This window comes from Neoarius graeffei, chromosome 24 (genome assembly GCF_027579695.1).
Source record: "Neoarius graeffei isolate fNeoGra1 chromosome 24, fNeoGra1.pri, whole genome shotgun sequence".
In the NCBI taxonomy this organism is placed as follows: domain Eukaryota; kingdom Metazoa; phylum Chordata; class Actinopteri; order Siluriformes; family Ariidae; genus Neoarius; species Neoarius graeffei.
The window spans coordinates 20,964,451-20,983,697 of record NC_083592.1 but is presented as its reverse complement, the minus strand read 5'-3'; the positions used below and the strand labels follow the sequence as shown (position 1 = coordinate 20,983,697).

General features: G+C 40.8%; 1 protein-coding gene across 8 annotated transcripts in view; it reads left to right on the top strand.

The window, feature by feature from the left end:
* Positions 1 to 16,433, top strand: part of cntrl (centriolin) — a 743,138-nt gene extending 726,705 nt beyond the window's left edge. For 6 of the 8 annotated variants that reach the window (XM_060906888.1, XM_060906886.1, XM_060906889.1 and 3 more), the window contains 6 exons: positions 6,117 to 6,307; positions 7,933 to 8,136; positions 8,231 to 8,293; positions 9,966 to 10,145; positions 15,546 to 15,587; positions 16,033 to 16,433. In XM_060906888.1, coding sequence (XP_060762871.1) covers positions 6,117 to 6,307; positions 7,933 to 8,136; positions 8,231 to 8,293; positions 9,966 to 10,145; positions 15,546 to 15,587; positions 16,033 to 16,122 — 770 coding nt within the window. In that variant the 3' untranslated portion in view covers positions 16,123 to 16,433. Of the gene's footprint in view, positions 1 to 6,116; positions 6,308 to 7,932; positions 8,137 to 8,230; positions 8,294 to 9,965; positions 10,146 to 13,358; positions 13,455 to 15,545; positions 15,588 to 16,032 lie in introns of those variants that run through there. The other 2 variants (XR_009651398.1, XM_060906887.1) reach the window with 2 other exon arrangements.
* Positions 16,434 to 19,247: the final 2,814 nt, after the last annotated feature.

Genomic DNA, 19,247 nt, shown 5'->3' with positions numbered 1-19,247 from the left:
CTGTGTGGTAGGCTCGCAGAGACGAGAGTCTTTACATCAGGCATAACACACAACAATGGCATGTTAATATGGTAAAAAATATATCATGACCTGCTCTGGCTGGATGCTGGGTGATGGGAGCACACTCCTCAGCAATGATGAGATGCAGATGGGACCCTTAGGGCTGGCCAAGACAATTCAGTTACATTTCACCGGGTCTGGGACATGCGACAGAATGTCTGACGTCCGATTCCCTGCAGGCTACGATAGCCAGTTGAGGTCTCCACCCTCTCCACCAAAAGATTTCCTGTTGACTCCATGTAGCTCAGAGGGACAGATTTGGGGTGGGGGGGGGGGGAGGGAAAGAAAACACATAAAGCAGCCAGTCACTGCACCGTCAACAAACTCGGGTGAGCAAGCGAGTGGGGACTGACAGCATCCATACATCCCAGTTTACCAAAACACACTGTGTCTGAGGACCCTCTAGATCTAAACCTTTACCTCATAAACACCATTAACAAAAGGCTTGACTAAACAGATATGTTTTCAGCCTAGACTTAAACACTGAGACTGTGTCTGATTCCTGAACATTACTTGGAAGGCTGTTCCATAACTGTGGAGCTTTGTAAGAAAAGGCTCTGCCCCCTGATGTAGCCTTCACTCCAACCCTCCAAAAATCTATTTTAATTCCAGTTTGTAATGCAAGAATACAGGACAAACACCAAGGGGGATGAATACTTTTGCAAGACACTGTACATCTACACAGGTCAGAGTTTTGCATGACATCTCTTAAAACTATCAAAATTACCTGTATGGCAGTTTTATAATAAAAAAAAATCCTGTCCTTAATGACTGCTGGACATATCACATGGATATCTGAAAAAAAAGTTATTATTTTTAAATCACTGTGATATATAAAAAATTTTTAATGGCAGAATAGACTCAAGAGCCCTTAAAATTGTATTTTACTTGAAGTGCAGGATTTAATATAATGACCAATGACATCTAGTTTGTATATGGTAGTTGACAAACTGAGTAGTGAAAACCATCCTTTCCCTTCAAAAATAAAAATTTAAAAAATGTTCAAGCTTTTTTTTTTTTCTCCCCCCAGATATACATGTGATATGGTCAACAGTCATTAAAGCGAGCCATAGCCTCGCTTTCATTTATAAATGCCTTGAGACCTCAAGAATGGCCCAGGAGTAGTTTAAAGCATTAGCAATAAATCTAAAATCATAATTTTTACAATTAAAGTGATTTATATAGGTAGCGGTCTGAGTGAATGACCTTGACATCCGTAACGTCACAGCAGGAAGTCTATCGGTCTCATCGCCATTTCCGCTATACTAAAACAATGAGCTAACTGCAACTCCGATCCTCCATTTTGAGTTAATTTATCGCCATGCCACGTAGATGTGTTGCTGCACCGGCCAGCAACACGAAAGAAGGTGGATTTATGTTGCATTCATGGTCCAAGAATATTCAAACTGCAAAGATTTGGACGCATTTTGCGAGTTTCATGGGCACATTGGGCGCCTATGAAGTGGTTTCTCCTCTGCTCTGCACATTTTACTGAAGACTCATACGAAACCTCTGATCTGTTGAGGAACGTTGGCTATCAGCCTGTATTGAAAGAGGGTGCAGTATCAACAATTAAAGAAAAAGAAAACTACAAGAAAAGTATTCATTTTATTTTTTTAAAAAGCAAAGTTCAGTTGCACCTGTCCTCCCGGAGTGAGCCGAGGGTTGTTGCTAAAACCCGGGATGGAACGGGACGTGACGTATCGCTCGGGCAGTGACCTCCCCGCGGTTGTTGCTAAAACTGGTGACATCCCGTTCCGTCTCAAGTTTTAGTAATTGCCTGAGCCGAGCGGTAATGGCAGAGTACTCCGTATGGAGAGAATGGAGAATGAGTGGACCAGCCATCTTATTTCTAAACTGGATATTGCTGCCATCTCGCCCTTACGTGGAAGAAGTGAATGAACGGAGAACTGAACAAACAACTGAAAGTCAGATTATTTCAAAACAATTGGCCACAAGATCGGCCTTCAAGAAGTGAGAACACAGACAGGTAAGCTCCGACTCTCGTTTGGATAAAAAAAACAACACGTTTACCTGCATTTAGATTAATACATGTAACTTGTATTGTGTATTTAAGTTATTGTATTGTGCATTTAAGTAATGTTCATAAGATTATTTAATTTGCTTCAGAATGTAATTGTCTCAGTTCATCTGATTTATTTAATTAGCCTTTTACGTTTTATCAGTGAAAATGCATGCATGTACATGTATGTTGCATAAGTTATAACACCTATCCTGTTTTAATGAGAGTCAACCCACAATCGCTGAAGTCAAATCACTCTTATTTGAGCAAGTCAGTAATGGTATTTCTTACTTTCACCATAAATTTTTATTTATATGACTTTTTGGTCTATAGCTGTAAAAGGCCTCGGCTTTAAAGTGGCATTCCACCATTGGATGTATTCTTTGGCATAAAATACGACAACATATATAAACGGTATCACTAGATAGAGAAATCTTTTAGCTTCAAAATGATATATCAAACATAATTTTTTGACAATGACAAGTATATTAATTTTGCGACCAAAGTCACCTACCCTTTTAATTTCCGTGTGGTAGTGAAACGTGATGTCATAGGCAGGTTCCCCTTCTTGTGTACCACGTGTCGGTGTTCTGTAAAGTTATCCCACCTCTTGGATTTGTCCTACCAAGCCTGCTGCGCATGCGCGAAGCCTACTGCGCATGCGCAGAACACATGACGCCATTACAATTAGCAAGTTCTCATGCAGACCATTTTATTATTCACAACAAGTCATTACAAATTATTTGACTCGGCCAAAGACTCAACCAATACGCACAAAACATAAAAATCGGCAAATGCGTGAAATACTCACCGATTTTCTATCAGCCCAGCTGATCGGTAGGACAAACTACTGTTTAGTGATGTGTCGGTCGCGAACGATCCGGCTCAAAGAGCCGGCTCTTTGAAGTGAACAACGGGAGCTGGCTCTTCGGTGGGAGCCGAGTTGGGGAGCCGAATTAGTTTTTTGTCCTTAGGTGCCTCAGAGAGAGAAAGAGAGAGAGAGACTTTCACAAAAAAAGTTGCTGTCCGATTGCGTCTTTGTGTTGTCTATTACCATTCAAAGGAGCCCCTGTTACAGCGAAACGCAGACCCACTAAGCTGGTGGGAGACCAAGGCTGCACTCTATCCACGGTTTACTGTACACACGTGATGGCACGGAGGATGTGTATAGTGGCAACATCTGTCCCCTCAGAGAGGATCTTTTCAAAAGCAGGACAGATTATAACTGAGAGGAGAAATAGAATCAGCCCTTCCAAGATGAGACGCTTGGTTTTCCTCAATGCCAGTCTTCACTAAAGACTTATTCTGGGAGTTTGTGCAGCCTTAATGTAAATAGTTTTTTGTTATTGACACTTCTTTGTAATTTTTACTTCTTTGTTCATTGTACTTTATACTTTTTATACTTATTTTATATACTTATTTAATATTTTATTCAATATTTTATTTAATAAAATATTTTGTTGCACATTGTTCTGTGTTTGTTAAAATAATTTCCAACTTTGCTTCATAGTTTCTTAGGCCTGATTTATACTTCATAATTTATTTTGTGGCATTTTGTTCAAGGTCGAGTGTGAAATAAAGCCATAAAGGATAAACAGTTGATGTCTTCTGTGTATTTTATATTGGTAATATAACACAGTTTTGCATTATGTTTGTGAGAAAATAATTTATTAATTGGTAAGTAAGTTTTATTTCTGTAGCTAGAACATTGTTACACTGCTATACTTTACAAAGCTTTACAATGGCTACAAAAACTAAAAAATAAAATGGAAAACATCCTATTGATAAAATATAAATAATAATGTAATTAATTAACTAGTTAATTGCAGCAATTAAATCAAAAATAAAATCTCAGGAGCCATTTGGGAGCCGAAAGAGCCGGCTCCTTATAGTAAGAAGAGCCAAAAGAGCCGGCTCCCAAAAAAGAGCCGAAATTCCCATCGCTACTACTGTTGAATTTTCCTACCCTCCTGGATTTCGCGCATGCGCAGTAGGCTTGGTAGGACAAATCCAAGAGGTAGGATACGTCACGTGGTACACAAGAAGGGGAACCTGCCGATGACATCACGTTTCACTACCGCGCGGAAATTAAAAGGGTAGGTGACTTTGGTCGCAAAATTAATATACTTGTCGTTGTCAAAAAATTATGTTTGATATATCATTTTGAAGCTAAAAGATTTCTCTATCTAGTGATACCGTTTGTATATGTTGTCGTATTTTATGCCAAAGAATACATCCAATGGTGGAATGCCACTTTAAAACCGGTTACGGCAGTGATGTCACACACTCAGGCATGGCTAGCTCAGCGGGACAGCTCAAATGCCAACTTTGCGGTCGATTTTTAACTCTCAAAAATATATTTTTTATTCCCATTTATGCAGCATACAAGAGTCAAGGATCGAGATACTCTCCACTCAGAAATTTAAAAAAAAAGCTTCTGTGCTTTAAGAACAAGATTTTTTTTTTATTCTAAAACTGCCATACAGGTAATTTTTGGGGCTTTTCCACTACCAACGCGGCTGAGTTGGGCTGAGCCGTGCGGTGCTGAGTTGGGCTGAGTCGAGCTGAGTGGGGCTGTTGAGGTTGCATTTCGACTACAACCGCGCTGAACCGTGCTGGCTGGAAGTGGGTGGACACATTGGGTGGAGTTAGCGAAAGTGGGTGGACATCACGTGATGTCATTAGGCGGTGCAAACAGTGACATCAGTGACCTTTTAAGCAGTAGTCTCACAACCCGGATAGTAAACAATAAACATGGAGGACATGGAGTCGTTAGTGTTGCTGGTCTTGGTGCTGTGGCTTGTTGTCACCGACAATGCCAACAGACACTGGCAAGAGCGTATAGATGAGGCAAGGCGCATAAGGCTTCGTAATTCTTCTTCTTCCAGGTTTACGGTGTTTACAGATCCCAGCGTGCTCGCGGGGCGTGTGTGGGCATGTGAGGACACTCCTCCTCACCAATCAGTGCACAGAGGAGTGTCTCCTCACGCCCCTAGCCCCACTTGGCTCGGCTGGGCTCACTTCAGCCCCACTCCAAAACCGTGCGAGTTTTGGGTGCTGAGTAAGGCTGAAGTGAGCTCAGTCGTGCTGCTCTGAGGTAGTCGAAACGCGAGCCGTGTTGGGCTGAAGTGAGCTGAAAAAGGGTAGTGGAAAAGGCCCATTTGATAATTTTAAGAGATGTCATGCAAAACTCTGACCTATGTCAGAGTATGTATATGTACAGTATACTTTAAAGGATACCAGAAGCACCATTTTACTTAAGTGTGTGGGGGTAACATAAGTGTAACATAATTAACAATTAGTACATTTACATGTACACTAATATTCCACTATTATTCAGAATATGGGTCATGTAAACAACATGTTCTGTTTGTATATTCCAACTTTAGCATTTTCTGATTAAGACATATGGGATATGCTGATGATGTTCAGGTGTTGGGAGCATTCTTAAGACATGCATCCAGCACATTCGGAATATGCATTTCAAATGGGGTTTTTAACAGCAGTTTTGCGACATATGGTCTCTTGCCTGTTTACGGTCAGCTCAGAGTATGCACTGCTGCATGTAAATGGGAATATTAGTGGAATATTTATTTTCATTCAAAAAAACCATGTTGGTGCGTGTAAACATACATGCAGCTGTGCATACTTTTGAGTAGTTGGTTTGTATATAATGTACAGAGCTGACTGTACATTGAGACCCATTTGAGACACATATTCCAAATGTGCTGTATACTTGTCCAAAAATGCTTCTAAAACCCAAATAATATTGGTATATCCCACATATCTTAAATCAGAAAAAGCTAAATTCAAAATGAGGCCAAATTCAGACTATCCAAATGGAATATTATACAGTTTACATGATCCATATCAAATTCTAGCAGATATGGTAGACTGAAGGAATAGACTAACTTGAACTGCTGATTGTTCTACCGAGAAAGAACACTGGTCGTCTTTTTTTTTGGATGATGTGAAATGTACTCTAAATTATAGAATGAGACTGTGGTAAAAGCAGGGACATGTGTGTTTGTAGAGCAAGACCTGGCTGAGAGTGAGGCCAGGTTGTGTGCCAGCACAGAGGAGCAAAAAGAAGCAAAGGAGGAGCTTGAAACTTGCCACTCTGACATCCAGATTCTTCAAGGGTCTCTAGCCATTGAGAGGGAGCATGCAGAGGCATTGATAAACTGCAGTCTCACTGACAGAGATAAACTACAGCAGGCTGAGGTGAGAGCTGTTGTCACAAAGTGGTTTAAAATAAACATACTATAAGAATCCCTGAAGCTGTGTATAGGACTGTTCTTTTTATGCCAAACTTGTTTACTCCTGCTTAACTCCTGATTGTGGCCACCTGCACATGCAAACTCTGCTCATTAGTTTGATATCTCAAGAACAAGTGGTTGAATGTTGGTTGGATATTTGTGGAATTGTATGGAGTTTTATTCCTATCAAGAGCATGGTCTTTCAATTTGAGAGCAGTATTTATTTCATATTCAGCTATCCCCACTCTCAAAAATGTGCTCATGTGCAAACTTCCTCTGTTTCTGTTCAAAAACCTGCTCTCTCTCTCTGTCTGTCTGTCTGTCTGTCTGTCTCTCTCTCTCTCTCTCTCTCTCTCTCTCAAATAGCCTCTGCTTGCACCCAGATTGTTTTTGTGCACTTGTGAATCTTCTGCTCACAGATTTCTGCACGCTCTCTTGGATTTTGGTGATACAACCTTATCAAAACTCACCAACCAACAGAATACAATGCAAGACCTTGACCAATGAAATAATCACTGTCTTCTTGGGTGCATTGATTATAAAAGATCTAGAGTATATTTCGAGTGTAGTATTTACATTTAGAATCTGTTGCGGTCACTGTCAGTGAAGCAAGTCATCATTAGGCTGAACAATCAAAACAAGCCCATCAGAAAGAAAGTAAAAACATTAGGTGTGTCCAAATCAACTATTTAGTACAATCTTAAAAAGAATGTACTGGTGAGCTCAGGAACACCAGAAGGCCTTGAAGACTGAAAAAAACAACTGTGGTAGATGACAGATTTTTTTTCCCTGGTGAATAAAAACCTCTTCACAACATTTGGACAGATCAAGGAAGTAGGTGTGTCTGTGTCAATGTCAACAAGGATTTACCACAGTATATAAACATCAAAACAAAAGAAGGCCTGATTAGAGTTAGCCAAAAACATCTATAAAAGATAAGAGTATGGAGAAGGGAAGGATCTCATGAACCTTCTCATGAACTCGTACACTATAAGCATGAACCCTCAGTTTATGGTGTACGGCTTGGCATACAGCATGTACGCTGCCAATGGAACTGTTTCCCTTGTATTTATTGATGTGACAAAAGCAGGAGGATGAATTCTGAAGTGTAAAGTGTAAATTTTATCTGTACACATTCACCCAAATGCTTCAAAACTCATTGGATAGTGTTTCACACTGCAGATGGAAAATAATCCAAAGCAACCAAGTATTAAAAATGACAATTTATAATTTGTTAATTTGTCCAGTTAGTTTTTCTCTTAAAAAGAAAAGAATCATATATAAAATGTGCTGTAATTCCTACACTGTTCTCCTTATTTGGATGTAAATATCCACAAATTAAAACTTGGTCTTTAATTTCAGTTATTTAATTCCAACTCCTATATATTATGGTAGACAGCTAAAAAACAGTAAGTGTTTGTCCAAATATTTTTGTAACACCTAATTTACAGTTTAATATTTTAAAAGATTTAGCCATTAATGACCTGAAACCTTATTCATAACTTGCACCTCTGAAATTAGTCAGATCAGTTGAGTGACTATGGACCACTATTCATGAAAGAATTCTGTTTTCTGTGTTTGTGTCCTCAGCTATGGAGTCAGCAAGAGGGGGAGAGTCACATGCAAGAGATTAAGGACACTGTGTGTTCCTTGAGGGCTGAAGTTCAAGTAGAGCTGGACCGTGGTTTGAAAGAATTTGAGTTACAGCCCATGACCGCTTCACACATGGACAATGACAAAGAGAACCACACATCAGCTACACTGAATATGGGGAAAACGGCCTACAGCAACAGAGTCTGGGCTGAGATTTACAAAGAAAACACTTAATTAAATATATTTAATTTATGACAGCGTAAAATGGTGATAACTGTATTATTCCTGTCTGCAGGACGAGCAGTGTCGTGGAGAAGTGCTGAGAGAGAAGCTGAGGCAACATGAAGATAATCTAAAGGTACAGTGGGATATGCTGAAAGCAGGGCCGCTGACAGCTTTGGCTGGGCCCGGGACAAAATGCTCTGAATGGGCCCCCCCAGGCCAACCCACACACACACACACACACACACACACACACACACACACACACACCTCTCTTATCCAGTCTCTACTCACGCGATTGGGGTGCTCTTGAAGGAGCAGCGATGGACGGGGGATTTCGGGCAGGGCTGGGGGCGAACATAGTACCGTATACTGTGCATGCGTACTGTCCAGTGTGAAAAGCAGAGAAGAACACACCGCTCGAGAAACGGCGGGATATGATTGCGGGCTAATGTGAATATTCTTAGCTTCAATCAGATATATGAAACACAATGTTATTAAGCCGTTGTGGTTATGAAATGATTCAATGCCCTGTGCGTTTGATATGGTGTTCAGTGTGACTTGCTCTCCCCTCGTTTGTAACATGAATTGCGTGCCGCGGTTGGGGTTACTTTATGGGGCTGGAAAAAGTTGGCTGTGTCTTGCCTGGCTCAGCTGCCCCACTGCCTTTGCTAGTACCTGTTGCATCATCCGAATCTTTTTTAAAATATTTATGCAGTGAGCCCCTGAGTCTCTTGGTTTCTTCCTCTCTTTTCTTTTCTGTGCTCCTGACTTGTGCATGTTGGCAAATGGCACGCACGCTGATTGTCGAAGCGCTATGATCGAACGATGTCATTTTTTCCACCTTTAAGGGGAAAAAATGACATCGTTCGATCATAGCGCTTCGACAATAGCGCTATGATCGTTAAGTTAATCGTTAATCTAGCTCGTTAAGTTAGAGTGTAGAGAGCTTGGAAAAATAGCTCAAACTTTCTCATTTAAACTGTTTTCAGCCCCAATTTTCACTCCACACACATAATTTTCTCAAAAGTAGTAGCCACACTTGTCCTGATTCACACAATGTGTCTACCTACACGATAGGATTTACAGTTTTTGAATGAGAAGCCTGAAAGTGAGGAGAGGACAGCCGCGCAGCCCCATAGACTGCCATTATAAACTTGGCAGAAAAGTCACTCGTTTTTAACTCGCTCTAGTGACCTCATTTTTTACACCACAGACAAAAATAATACATCAGTGTGTTCAGGAGAGCCTTGTGGTGCTCACTGTGAAAGAAATTTGTGAATATCTCCTTCCGTTTTCGTGTAAATCCCCGTTGTTTGGACGGAGCGCACTGAGAAAATCCTGTGACACTCTGCTCGCAGCGCGCGGTTTGGGGGAGGGGCTGCTCGCTCTCTCACACACACACAGAAGGGACGGGCTGAAAGAGTCAGACCAAACCATTTTTGCATTAGGGGTGGTAGGGGGTTCTTGACGCCTTTTTCAAAGACAATAAAGGCAAAAGATCTAGAAATCATTTATTGAATCCAAATATAGCACATTTCTCCCCCAAATCAACACATTTTGAAATTAAATAAAATAATCGCAACTTCATGAGAGCCCAGTTCTGGGGCCCCCCCCATTCCTGGGCCCGGGACAACATACCCGTTTGTCCCCCCCTGTCGGCGGGCCTGGCTGAAAGTATTATTTATCCATTATTGTGAAAATATGACTTTACAATTAATTTGATATTACTTTGACATTTCTATTCTGTTCTATTAAATGAACCAAATAAGTTATTAAGAAACTTTTTACACACTCCTCCACTGTAGGCGCAGCTGCGCAGGTGCATGTTCTCTCAGCAGGAGGCACTGAGTCTACGTAGGCAGCAGACAGAGGGAAGCATCCAGGGCCTGCGTAGACGAGTAGACAAGCTGGACCAGCTACTGACCATGTCTGGCCATGATTTCTCCTACTTAAATGACTCAAACATTCTCCCCAAATATACACGAGTAAGTGAAAATTGCAGTCTTCCCTAATCCAGGCACTTTTTCATTCTGTTGTGACAAAATTTAACACTCTGAGGTCCTGGGCCTGTCAGACACACTGTGGCAGTCTGATAAACCTTGACATTTTTAAGTATTTCATCTAACTAAAAACATCCATGCAAAAATGACACACATGTTTATATTCTGGACACCCTCAGCAATAATATGAGAATAAAGTGAATGTAATGACATTTTTATTTAAATTAAGTGCAAAAACGACCTTACAAAAACACTATTTTCAGAGTCTTCGAAACTTGTTAAAAAAATATATATATATCTGCACAAGACTTTTGAAGTCTGAACTTTGTAAACATAGGTGTTGACTACATAAAAGTAAGAACAGCATTCAGAAATGTGTTATGTAGTTTCAATACTAATTGTAGAAGCTTCAGACTACCTATGTTTTCTCCAAAGTCAATTGCCCTTTCAAATGAATATTGATGAGGTAGGTGTAATTCACCTGTAATCCCCCCTCCCCCGTCACTGTCAATAGTCTATTTGTCAAAGACAAAGACCCTAGCCCCTGCCCCCTCCCACACCTCTGCTTGGAAAGTTACTGCAAAGAAAAGAAGCCCTAAGGCCAAGTTTACATTAGACCGTATCTGTCTCGTTTTCTTCGCGGATGCACTGTCCGTTTACATTAAAACGCCGGGAAACGGGAATCCGCCAGGGTCCACGTATTCAATCCAGATCGTGTCTGATCCGGTGCTGTGTAAACATTGAGAATACGCGGATACGCTGTGCTGAGCTCTAGCTGGCGTCGTCATTGGACAACGTCACTGTGACATCCACCTTCCTGATTCGCTGGCGTTGGTCATGTGACGCGACTGCTGAAAAACGGCGCGGACTTCCGCCTTGTATCACCTTTCATTAAAGAGTATAAAAGTATGAAAATACTGCAAATACTGATGCAAATACTGCCCATTGTGTAGTTATGATGGTCTTTAGGCTTGCCATCCTTCCACTTGCAAGTGGTAAGTGACTTGCGCACAGCGGCTCAGTCCCGAATCACTGCTCGTGCACTACACTTGCGCGCCCTGTGAGCTGCGCAGGGCCGGAGTGCGCACCCTCCAGAGGGCACTCGCTGTTCAGGGCGGAGTGATTTGGAGCGCAGCCGCTGAGGAGGAAGCGATGAGCCGCACTGACACATTTCAACTTAATTGCCGAATTAGTCATGTGATTAGCATATCCGTGTATTGGCGTTGCTGTGTGCACGCTAATCGTTTTTAAAAACGTTAATCTGATTGTAAAAAGTATGAACACTTTTTAAACCTGTGCACAACATGTGGACTTTGTGTCAATGTATTGGCCATGGCTTGTCTATGTCTTTTGTTTTGTTTGCGTATTGTCCCTGTTTTACTTACACTACATTACCCAGAATGCACCACACTGTTAGTTACATCGGCATGCTAATTGCATGTATCTCCATTGAACTGGTAGTGGCATATATCCGGTGAGTTTTGATCATTAGCGGCACACATTACAAATCATAAACACAGTTACCTTACCGTTTAAATGCAGTTTAATTCAAACATCCTAACGAACAGTAAGATAACTTCTGATTCTGCTCCATTTTCCATTCCGTTGTTGATATTGGTTTCTTCACAACTCACACACTTGCATTCATTAGCACTGATGTCTCCCTGGTCCGTCTGACATGGATTCCCCGTAGGAAGCGCGCGCCTCGGGTGAGCAATGTTTTTAAGTTCCACCTTGGGCTAGGGAAAGTTTACCGGTTGTAGGGGTGAGTGTTGTGTCTTTTGTGATGTTTGTGTCATTTATGTTAACTGTGGGGATGGGAAATGTATGTAGGTATAGTGGTAGATGTTTGTTATGCATTTTAATGGTGAATGGAATGTTGACATTTTTAATCTTCACTGTCAATGTTGATTTGTTTTGGTTTGTACTTTTGTGGTGAATGGATTTATTTAATTATTTACACTGTTTCTCATTGGTGGCTGGGTTTAGGAGGTAAGTTGGCCAATTATAGGATTATTATTTTTCCTATCCTTGTCAATTATTGTATTACTGTGCATTGTATTTCAGCCAATCATAGCACTCCGTATATTGTGGGCTCAGCCAATCAGAGGGTAATTGGTGGGATATTTAAAGGGCTGTATTTTTTTTTGTGGTAGTTAGTTTTGATAGGCTCTGATGGAGGTGAGACCCTTGTAATGCAGAATTGAGAACTGTGAACTGTAAGCACTGTTGTTGCAGCTTGTTGTGAGGTTGCCTTCCAGTTCTATGTGTGTTTATTTAGTTATGCCTATGATGGCTCGTTTGGTTTTATTTTGAAAGTCTTTTGTTTGTATTTTGACTACGTTTCCGTATTGTAAAATAAATCACATTTATTTACTTTTAAAATCTTCGTTCTCGTTGAACTCATTTGGTGGTGATGCTTAGTGGAAGTGGGACAGCACCGGTACCCTTTCACACTGATGATCCGCTGATACGGTCTAATGTAAACCCCACCTAAAAGCCAAAGCTACATTTCATAATCTTATGCATAGACTTATGCACGGACTATAATAAATCTAAAGTTAGCAATGAAGATAAACTATGACTATGCAGGGCATGTTGACTTGGGTAACTAATTACTGTAAATCAGTAAATCAGTGAAACATAGTTTGGCAACAGAAAAATGTTTTCAAAACTTGACGAAAATAACACAGCACGTTTCAATCAACTAGTTCTTTCTCTTCAAAGAGCACCTCCTATCCTAACAACCCACTAACCATCTAACATGCACTCTCTTCTTCTTACTCTGATTTCCTATGTTTTACTGTAGCTTGATTTGTTTTTCTCAATTGTAAGTTGCTTTGGATAAAAGCGTCTGCTTAATGTAATGTAGTTCTCCCTATACGCTAACTGAAAAAGCATGACAACAATCACTAGTGAGACGACATCTTTGCATTGGCCATTCCTCAAAGTTTCTCAGTTGGTATGGAAATATGTGCACTTGTTTATGGACCCTTTTCACGTGACGTCACGACAAACGCGGCCGCCATTTTGGACATGTACTACCAGTAGTTTACCACAGCCAGCATTGAGGAACGGCAGCAAAGAAAGTGTTTATTTTCAGCAAGACTTCCATCATGCCACTATATTGTTGTGCACCTGGATGTAGTAACCATCAACAAACAAGGCAAGGGTTATCATTTTATCGGATCCCGGTAGATGCTGACCGACAGAGAAGATGGATAGCGGCCATAAACAGGAAAGATTGGCAGCCCTCGGCATACCAGCGCTTGTGCAGTGACCACTTTGTTGGAGGTAAGACGAATAAAATTAGCCAGAAAAGGCATTACATTGCTGTTAACATTCTGTGGCGGCGAGTGTGTAACCAAATAGGCTAAAATAACCCATTGTAACCTCTTTGTTCTTCTGTAGTAGCTATTAGCTAACGACATTAGCTAGCGTTGTGTTCCTTTGCTGTTGGTAGACTGTAGGACAGATCAGAGGCAGTGTCCTACAAACAGCGCTTAATTTGAGGGGGAGCAAGCCGGAGCGCGCTCCGGAACCTCGGGCGTTGGCTCCGGCAGCTATTTACACTGGGTCCAGTGATCCAACACCTCTTTTGACTATGTAACAAAAAAAAAACCCAAATAATTAAATAAAAAAATGCAAGTTTATTTAGTGTTAATGTCTGATTTTGATATCTGTCTTGTTGGTGATTTCTCTCATGAAACGACATCCACAAAATATCTGCAGATGAACTTAATTTGCAGTGTTATTACAAAACATGCCCAGAAGCGCCGCGCCCCCCTCCCCCCTCTTTTTTTCCGCACCGGAGCCGCTCATCCTCTGCGCTCCGGGACCTCCCACTTTACAAATTAAGCACTGCCTACAAATAAGTGTTCAAAACAAGAGGAACATGTATTTGTCTCTTAAATCCAGGCCGTTCCCTGTAATCTGTAACAACAGTTGGAGAAAGTAATGGCAAATAGTGAGTGCACAAACCATAGAAGGTAAACTGTACACAGCGCCAGGGCAGTGTGATGGTATGTCTACTTTTAGATTGTGTTAGCTTATCAATGAACACACTCGTCACTCGACGAGTTTCACGTCTTTACGACGGATACTTAAATGTGTGTTAGGTATTATTGTTGCAGTCTAAGCAGTCATTGTAGCAGCTAGATGAGCAAGAACCGAAAGGGTCTGTGCCATAAACCGTTATTTCTGTACGGCGTTGCTAATGTGTCGTTACTGTTATTTCTCCCTCTGCTCGCCCTGTAAATGCCCTACGTCGCTGGATAGCGAAGATGTTTTCTGCATCTCGCTCCTTTTTCTTGTATGTTCTCCGTTTGTCGCCTTCCTCGCATTCAAACCAATTCGAGCCGAAGTCCGCTACATGTCCAAAATGGTGGTCGCGTTTACGAAGGTCACTTGACTGAAAAGGGTCTATACCAGTGAAATGGGGCGTGTTCTCACCTCCCCTTGCTACACAATGAGCGAATGACGACACTGATGTTCCATGCGCTTAACATGTGAATAGCTGATGGATGTGTCGTTAAGAGGCTGTTGCTCGCTGAAGTACTGAAATTCATAAGATTTGTTTTTATTCTCTTTACAAAGTGCTAAAGATAAAGTTTGTTTTAAAGATGTATATTTTAAAACTAGAAGATTCAAGGTTTCTAGTGGTGTTACTTGAATGTTTCTAGCACAAAAACTCGTGGAGCTTTAGATGTGGAGATTTAGGACTAACAGTCCTAAAAGTCCCCTGTGGGGGTCGGCAACCTGAGGCCCTGTCCACACGGCAACGGATTCTGGTGAATCTGATAAAATTGTTTATCGTTTCGGCCTGGCCTCCACACGGCACCGGCATTTTAGGTGCCCCAAAACGAAATCTTTTGAGAATGGGTTCCAGAGTGGAAAGATCTGGCAACGGCACTGTTGTGAAGTCGTCTGGATGAGTAGAACGGATTTGTTTACAATGACGTCACAACCACATGTGCTTCACACCGGGTAGAAGTGTAACGAACTCGATGCAAGTTGTCAACAAATCCTATAACTTGGTTCATTAAATGCGCTTACAAAATATTTTCACTGTGAATATTTATTGTGTAATGGTGCAAAGTGAGAGAGAGAGAGAGAGAGGGCAGAGTCAATCCCGCCAGCAAAAATAGGGAAAAAAAGGAGCGATCTCACCTCTTCAGATGTTGGTTTAAGTCCTATAATACATTCCTCAAAAAGGGTGTAGAAGAACAAATTAATCCATCAATGTGTAGCATTCAATTTATTCCGGACCATTAAAGACGCCGCCTTCCGTGTAGAATCATACGTCATCCTCGCCGCCATATTGGATGGGTCAAAGCGGAGAATAAAGATGCCTCATTCATGTGCTGCGTTTAACTGTACCAACAGGTTTGCCGTCCAAACGAGATCACATGGGATTACCTTTCACAGGTGAGACTGTAAAAATACTTTTCATTGTATTTGGTCATTATAACGTAATTTTGCGAACAGATTTTTCTGACTTTGTGGCTAATATGAAGTCTTGCGCATAATAGTTTATGCGCATGCGTCCTTACTTCTTCTATTGTTGTGGTGTCTCCGATGGGACCGTCTTACAGCGCACCTAGAGGTGTGGCATGTGTATTGCACCGTTTTCAGCAAGCGTTGCATTGCCATGTGTACCTGATATTTTACTGATCCGTTGCCCATGTGGATGCGATATTTTTTTTTTTTTTAAATCTCGTTGCCGTTGTCGTGTGGATGTAGCCTGAGAATATGTGGTCTGTTTGGCTCATCAGCTTAAAGGTCATAATACATATTTGTCACACTCAGAAAGGGTAATGATGTGAAATTAAAAACAGTGTAAGATTTAATGCTTTGATGTACTTTTTTGCAGTCAGACACTGAGAGGTGCCGGCAGCGGAGGGAGAGAGAGCGTTCCTTCAGTCCAATTATGCTAGACCCCACCATTCCTGAGAAAGACTAAACATGCATGCTGAGCCAAGTGCATTGAAGCCAAAACCGTCACTCTGGTTGTTGCTGAAGCCAAGTTCCTGCGTGAAGCAGATTCCCAGCTGTCAGTCTACAGAAAACCTGTGCCCTACACGAAGACAGAGTTGAAGTTGTAAATATTCTGGATTCATTTTTTTTTAAATCTCAAAGCCAAAAAGTGCCGCCCTGCCCCAAGAAAGATTGAGAGTTTATACACTTATTAAGAATATTTTTAACATTTTTGGAAAAAAAAACTTTTTTAATAAAATAATGTGCCTGAAATGTGTGGCATGTATATTTAAACTACTACTGTATGTTTCAGTTCATCGTGAGTATTGAACCATGACTGGAGGTTTAATGCCTTTTTTACTCTTTTGTACATACCATACAAGTGCAGTCCTTTTATCACAAAGTGAAATATTTATTACAGCACTTAAAATTTTATATGCATCTTTTATACTTAAATATGACAATTGTGTGCAATTATTTTTCAAGTCAAGTTTTTTATAACACTTTTAACAATAGACATTGTCGCAAAGCAGCTTTACAGAACATTTAAATTACTCATTAGGTGACATTGGGCATACCTAACAACCTGTTTTGCACTGAGTGCAAGCAGGGACTCTGGCAAAACTAACCATGACAGCGTAACTAATTATGACAGCATAACTAAAAGGGGAGAGCCAGAAGGTAACACAGGCATGAGGGCACCCTAGGACATAAAGCAGCCAGCCACTACACAATCAACAAACCCGAGTGAGTGGGGCGGCTGACAGCATCATAAATCCCAGTTTACCAAAACACTCTGGAAGGCCTGAGGGCCTTCCAGATCTACTCCTTTACCTAATAAAACTATTAACAAAAGGCTTGACTAAACAGATGTTTTCAGCCTAGACTTAAACACTGTCTCTGAGTCCCAAACACTACTTGGAAGGCTGTTCCATAACTGTGGGGCTTTGTAAGAAAAGGCTCTGCCTTCACTATATGAGGTACCAGCCTGATTTGATACCAGATACCAGGTGTGGTGGGTCATAAAGGACCAGAAGTTCGCTCCGGTACTGTGGCGCAAGACCATTCAGTGCTTTAACTCTTTACCCCTTAAAGCAGTTGCTACAGCCACCCTTGTATATGCATATACTGTTCACCCTGAGAACATATTTACAAGAAAAAAAAGTCTAAAGACAAGGTTTTGACAAGGTTTTAGACAAGGCATCATATGTCGTCATTATGGGATATACACGGGGTCGTCATTAAGGGGTAAAGAGTTAAAGGTCAGTAGTAGTATTTTTTAATCAATACAAAATTTGATTGGGCACCAATGCAGTGTGGATAAAACAGGGGTGATGTGATCATTGCTTCTAGCTCGAGTAAGGACTCTTGCTGCTGCATTTTGAACTATCTGGAGCTTGTTTATGCACTTATTGGAACATCCAGGAAGTAAGGCATTACAGTAATCCAACCTAGAGGTAACAGAAGCATGAACTAGTTTTTCTGTGTCATGTAGTGGCATTTCTTAATATTCCTGAGATGAAAGAAAGCTATCTGGGTAATGTTAACAATATGAGTTTCAAATTAAAGATTGGAGTCAGTGATCACCCCGAGGTCTTTTACTGCTGCACGTGAAGAAACAGAAGGGCCATCCAGAGTTACTGTGTAATCAGAAAACCTACTTCTAGGTGCATGTGGTCCTAGTACAAGCACTTCTGTCTTGTCAGAGTTGAGCAGAAGGAAGTTAATAAGCATCCGGTGTCTAATGTCCTTTACACATTCCTCAATACTATTAAGCTAGTGTCTCTCATCTGGTTTTGCAGAAACATACAACTGTGTGTCATCAGCATAACAGTGGAAACTAATACCATGCTTACGAATAGTATCACCCAGAGGTAACATATATAAAGATAAAAGTCTAAGACCAGAACCTTGTAGAACACCAAACTTTACCTCAGTATGTCTAGAAAAATCACCATCATAGTTTTGCAAAGTATTTGCAAATCAGTATTGATTAGTCAGGGAGCATATGTAACCTACTTTGCAAAATTTGCCATGTCTGGTTTCTCAGTATTAACCCTATATTTACATCCCAAACAAATTATTTTTACTTGTTGTAATGTCGGCAATCACCATTTTCACCAAAAAAAGGAAATGCTAAATATCACGTAAAAATGGGGAAAAAAACATATCCATATCACTTAAGTCCATTATAACATCTGTATTTTTTAATTACCCGTTTACTAACTTTATGTGAATAGAAATCATATATTTACATAATGTTATCAAGTTAAGTTTAAAATGAGACATTTAAGTACATAGAGAACATGAAAAATCCAGAAATATTTTACACTATTGCTACAGAACTTGAGAATATTTATAGCTTATCTACACTCCAGAACTCAGCTCACAATCTCTCATTTCAGAAATTTCTGTGATACATTTATTACTAAGCTGCTAGCAGTTTCTGGGTTTTTTTAATGTCCAAACTACAGTGGGGCAAAAAAGTATTTAGTCAGTCACCAATTGTGCAAGTTCTGCCACTTAAAAAGATGAGAGAGGCCTGTAATTTTCATCATAGGTACACTTCAACTATGAGAGACAAAATGAGAAAAAAAAAATCCAGAAAATCTCAGTCTGATTTTTAAAGAATTTATTTGCAAATTATGGTGGAAAATAAGTATTTGGTCAATAACAAAAGTTCATTTCAATACTTTGTTATATACCCTTTGTTGGGAATGACAGAGGTCAAACGTTTTCTGTAAGTCTTCACAAGGTTTTCACACAATGTTGCTGGTATTTTGGCCCATTCCTCCATGCAGATCTCCTCTAGAGCAGTGATGTTTTGGGGCTGTCGCTGGGCAACACGGACTTTCAACTCCCTCCAAAGATTTTCTATGGGGTTGAGATCTGGAGACTGGCTAGGTCACTCCAGGACCTTGAAATGCTTCTTACGAAGCCACTCCTTCGTTGCCCGGGCGGTGTGTTTGGAATCGTCATGCTGAAAGACCCAGCCACGTTTCATCTTCAATGCCCTTGCTGATGGAAGGAGGTTTTCACTCAAAATCTCACAATACATGGCCCCATTCATTCTTTCCTTTACACGGATCAGTCGTCCTGGTCCCTTTGCAG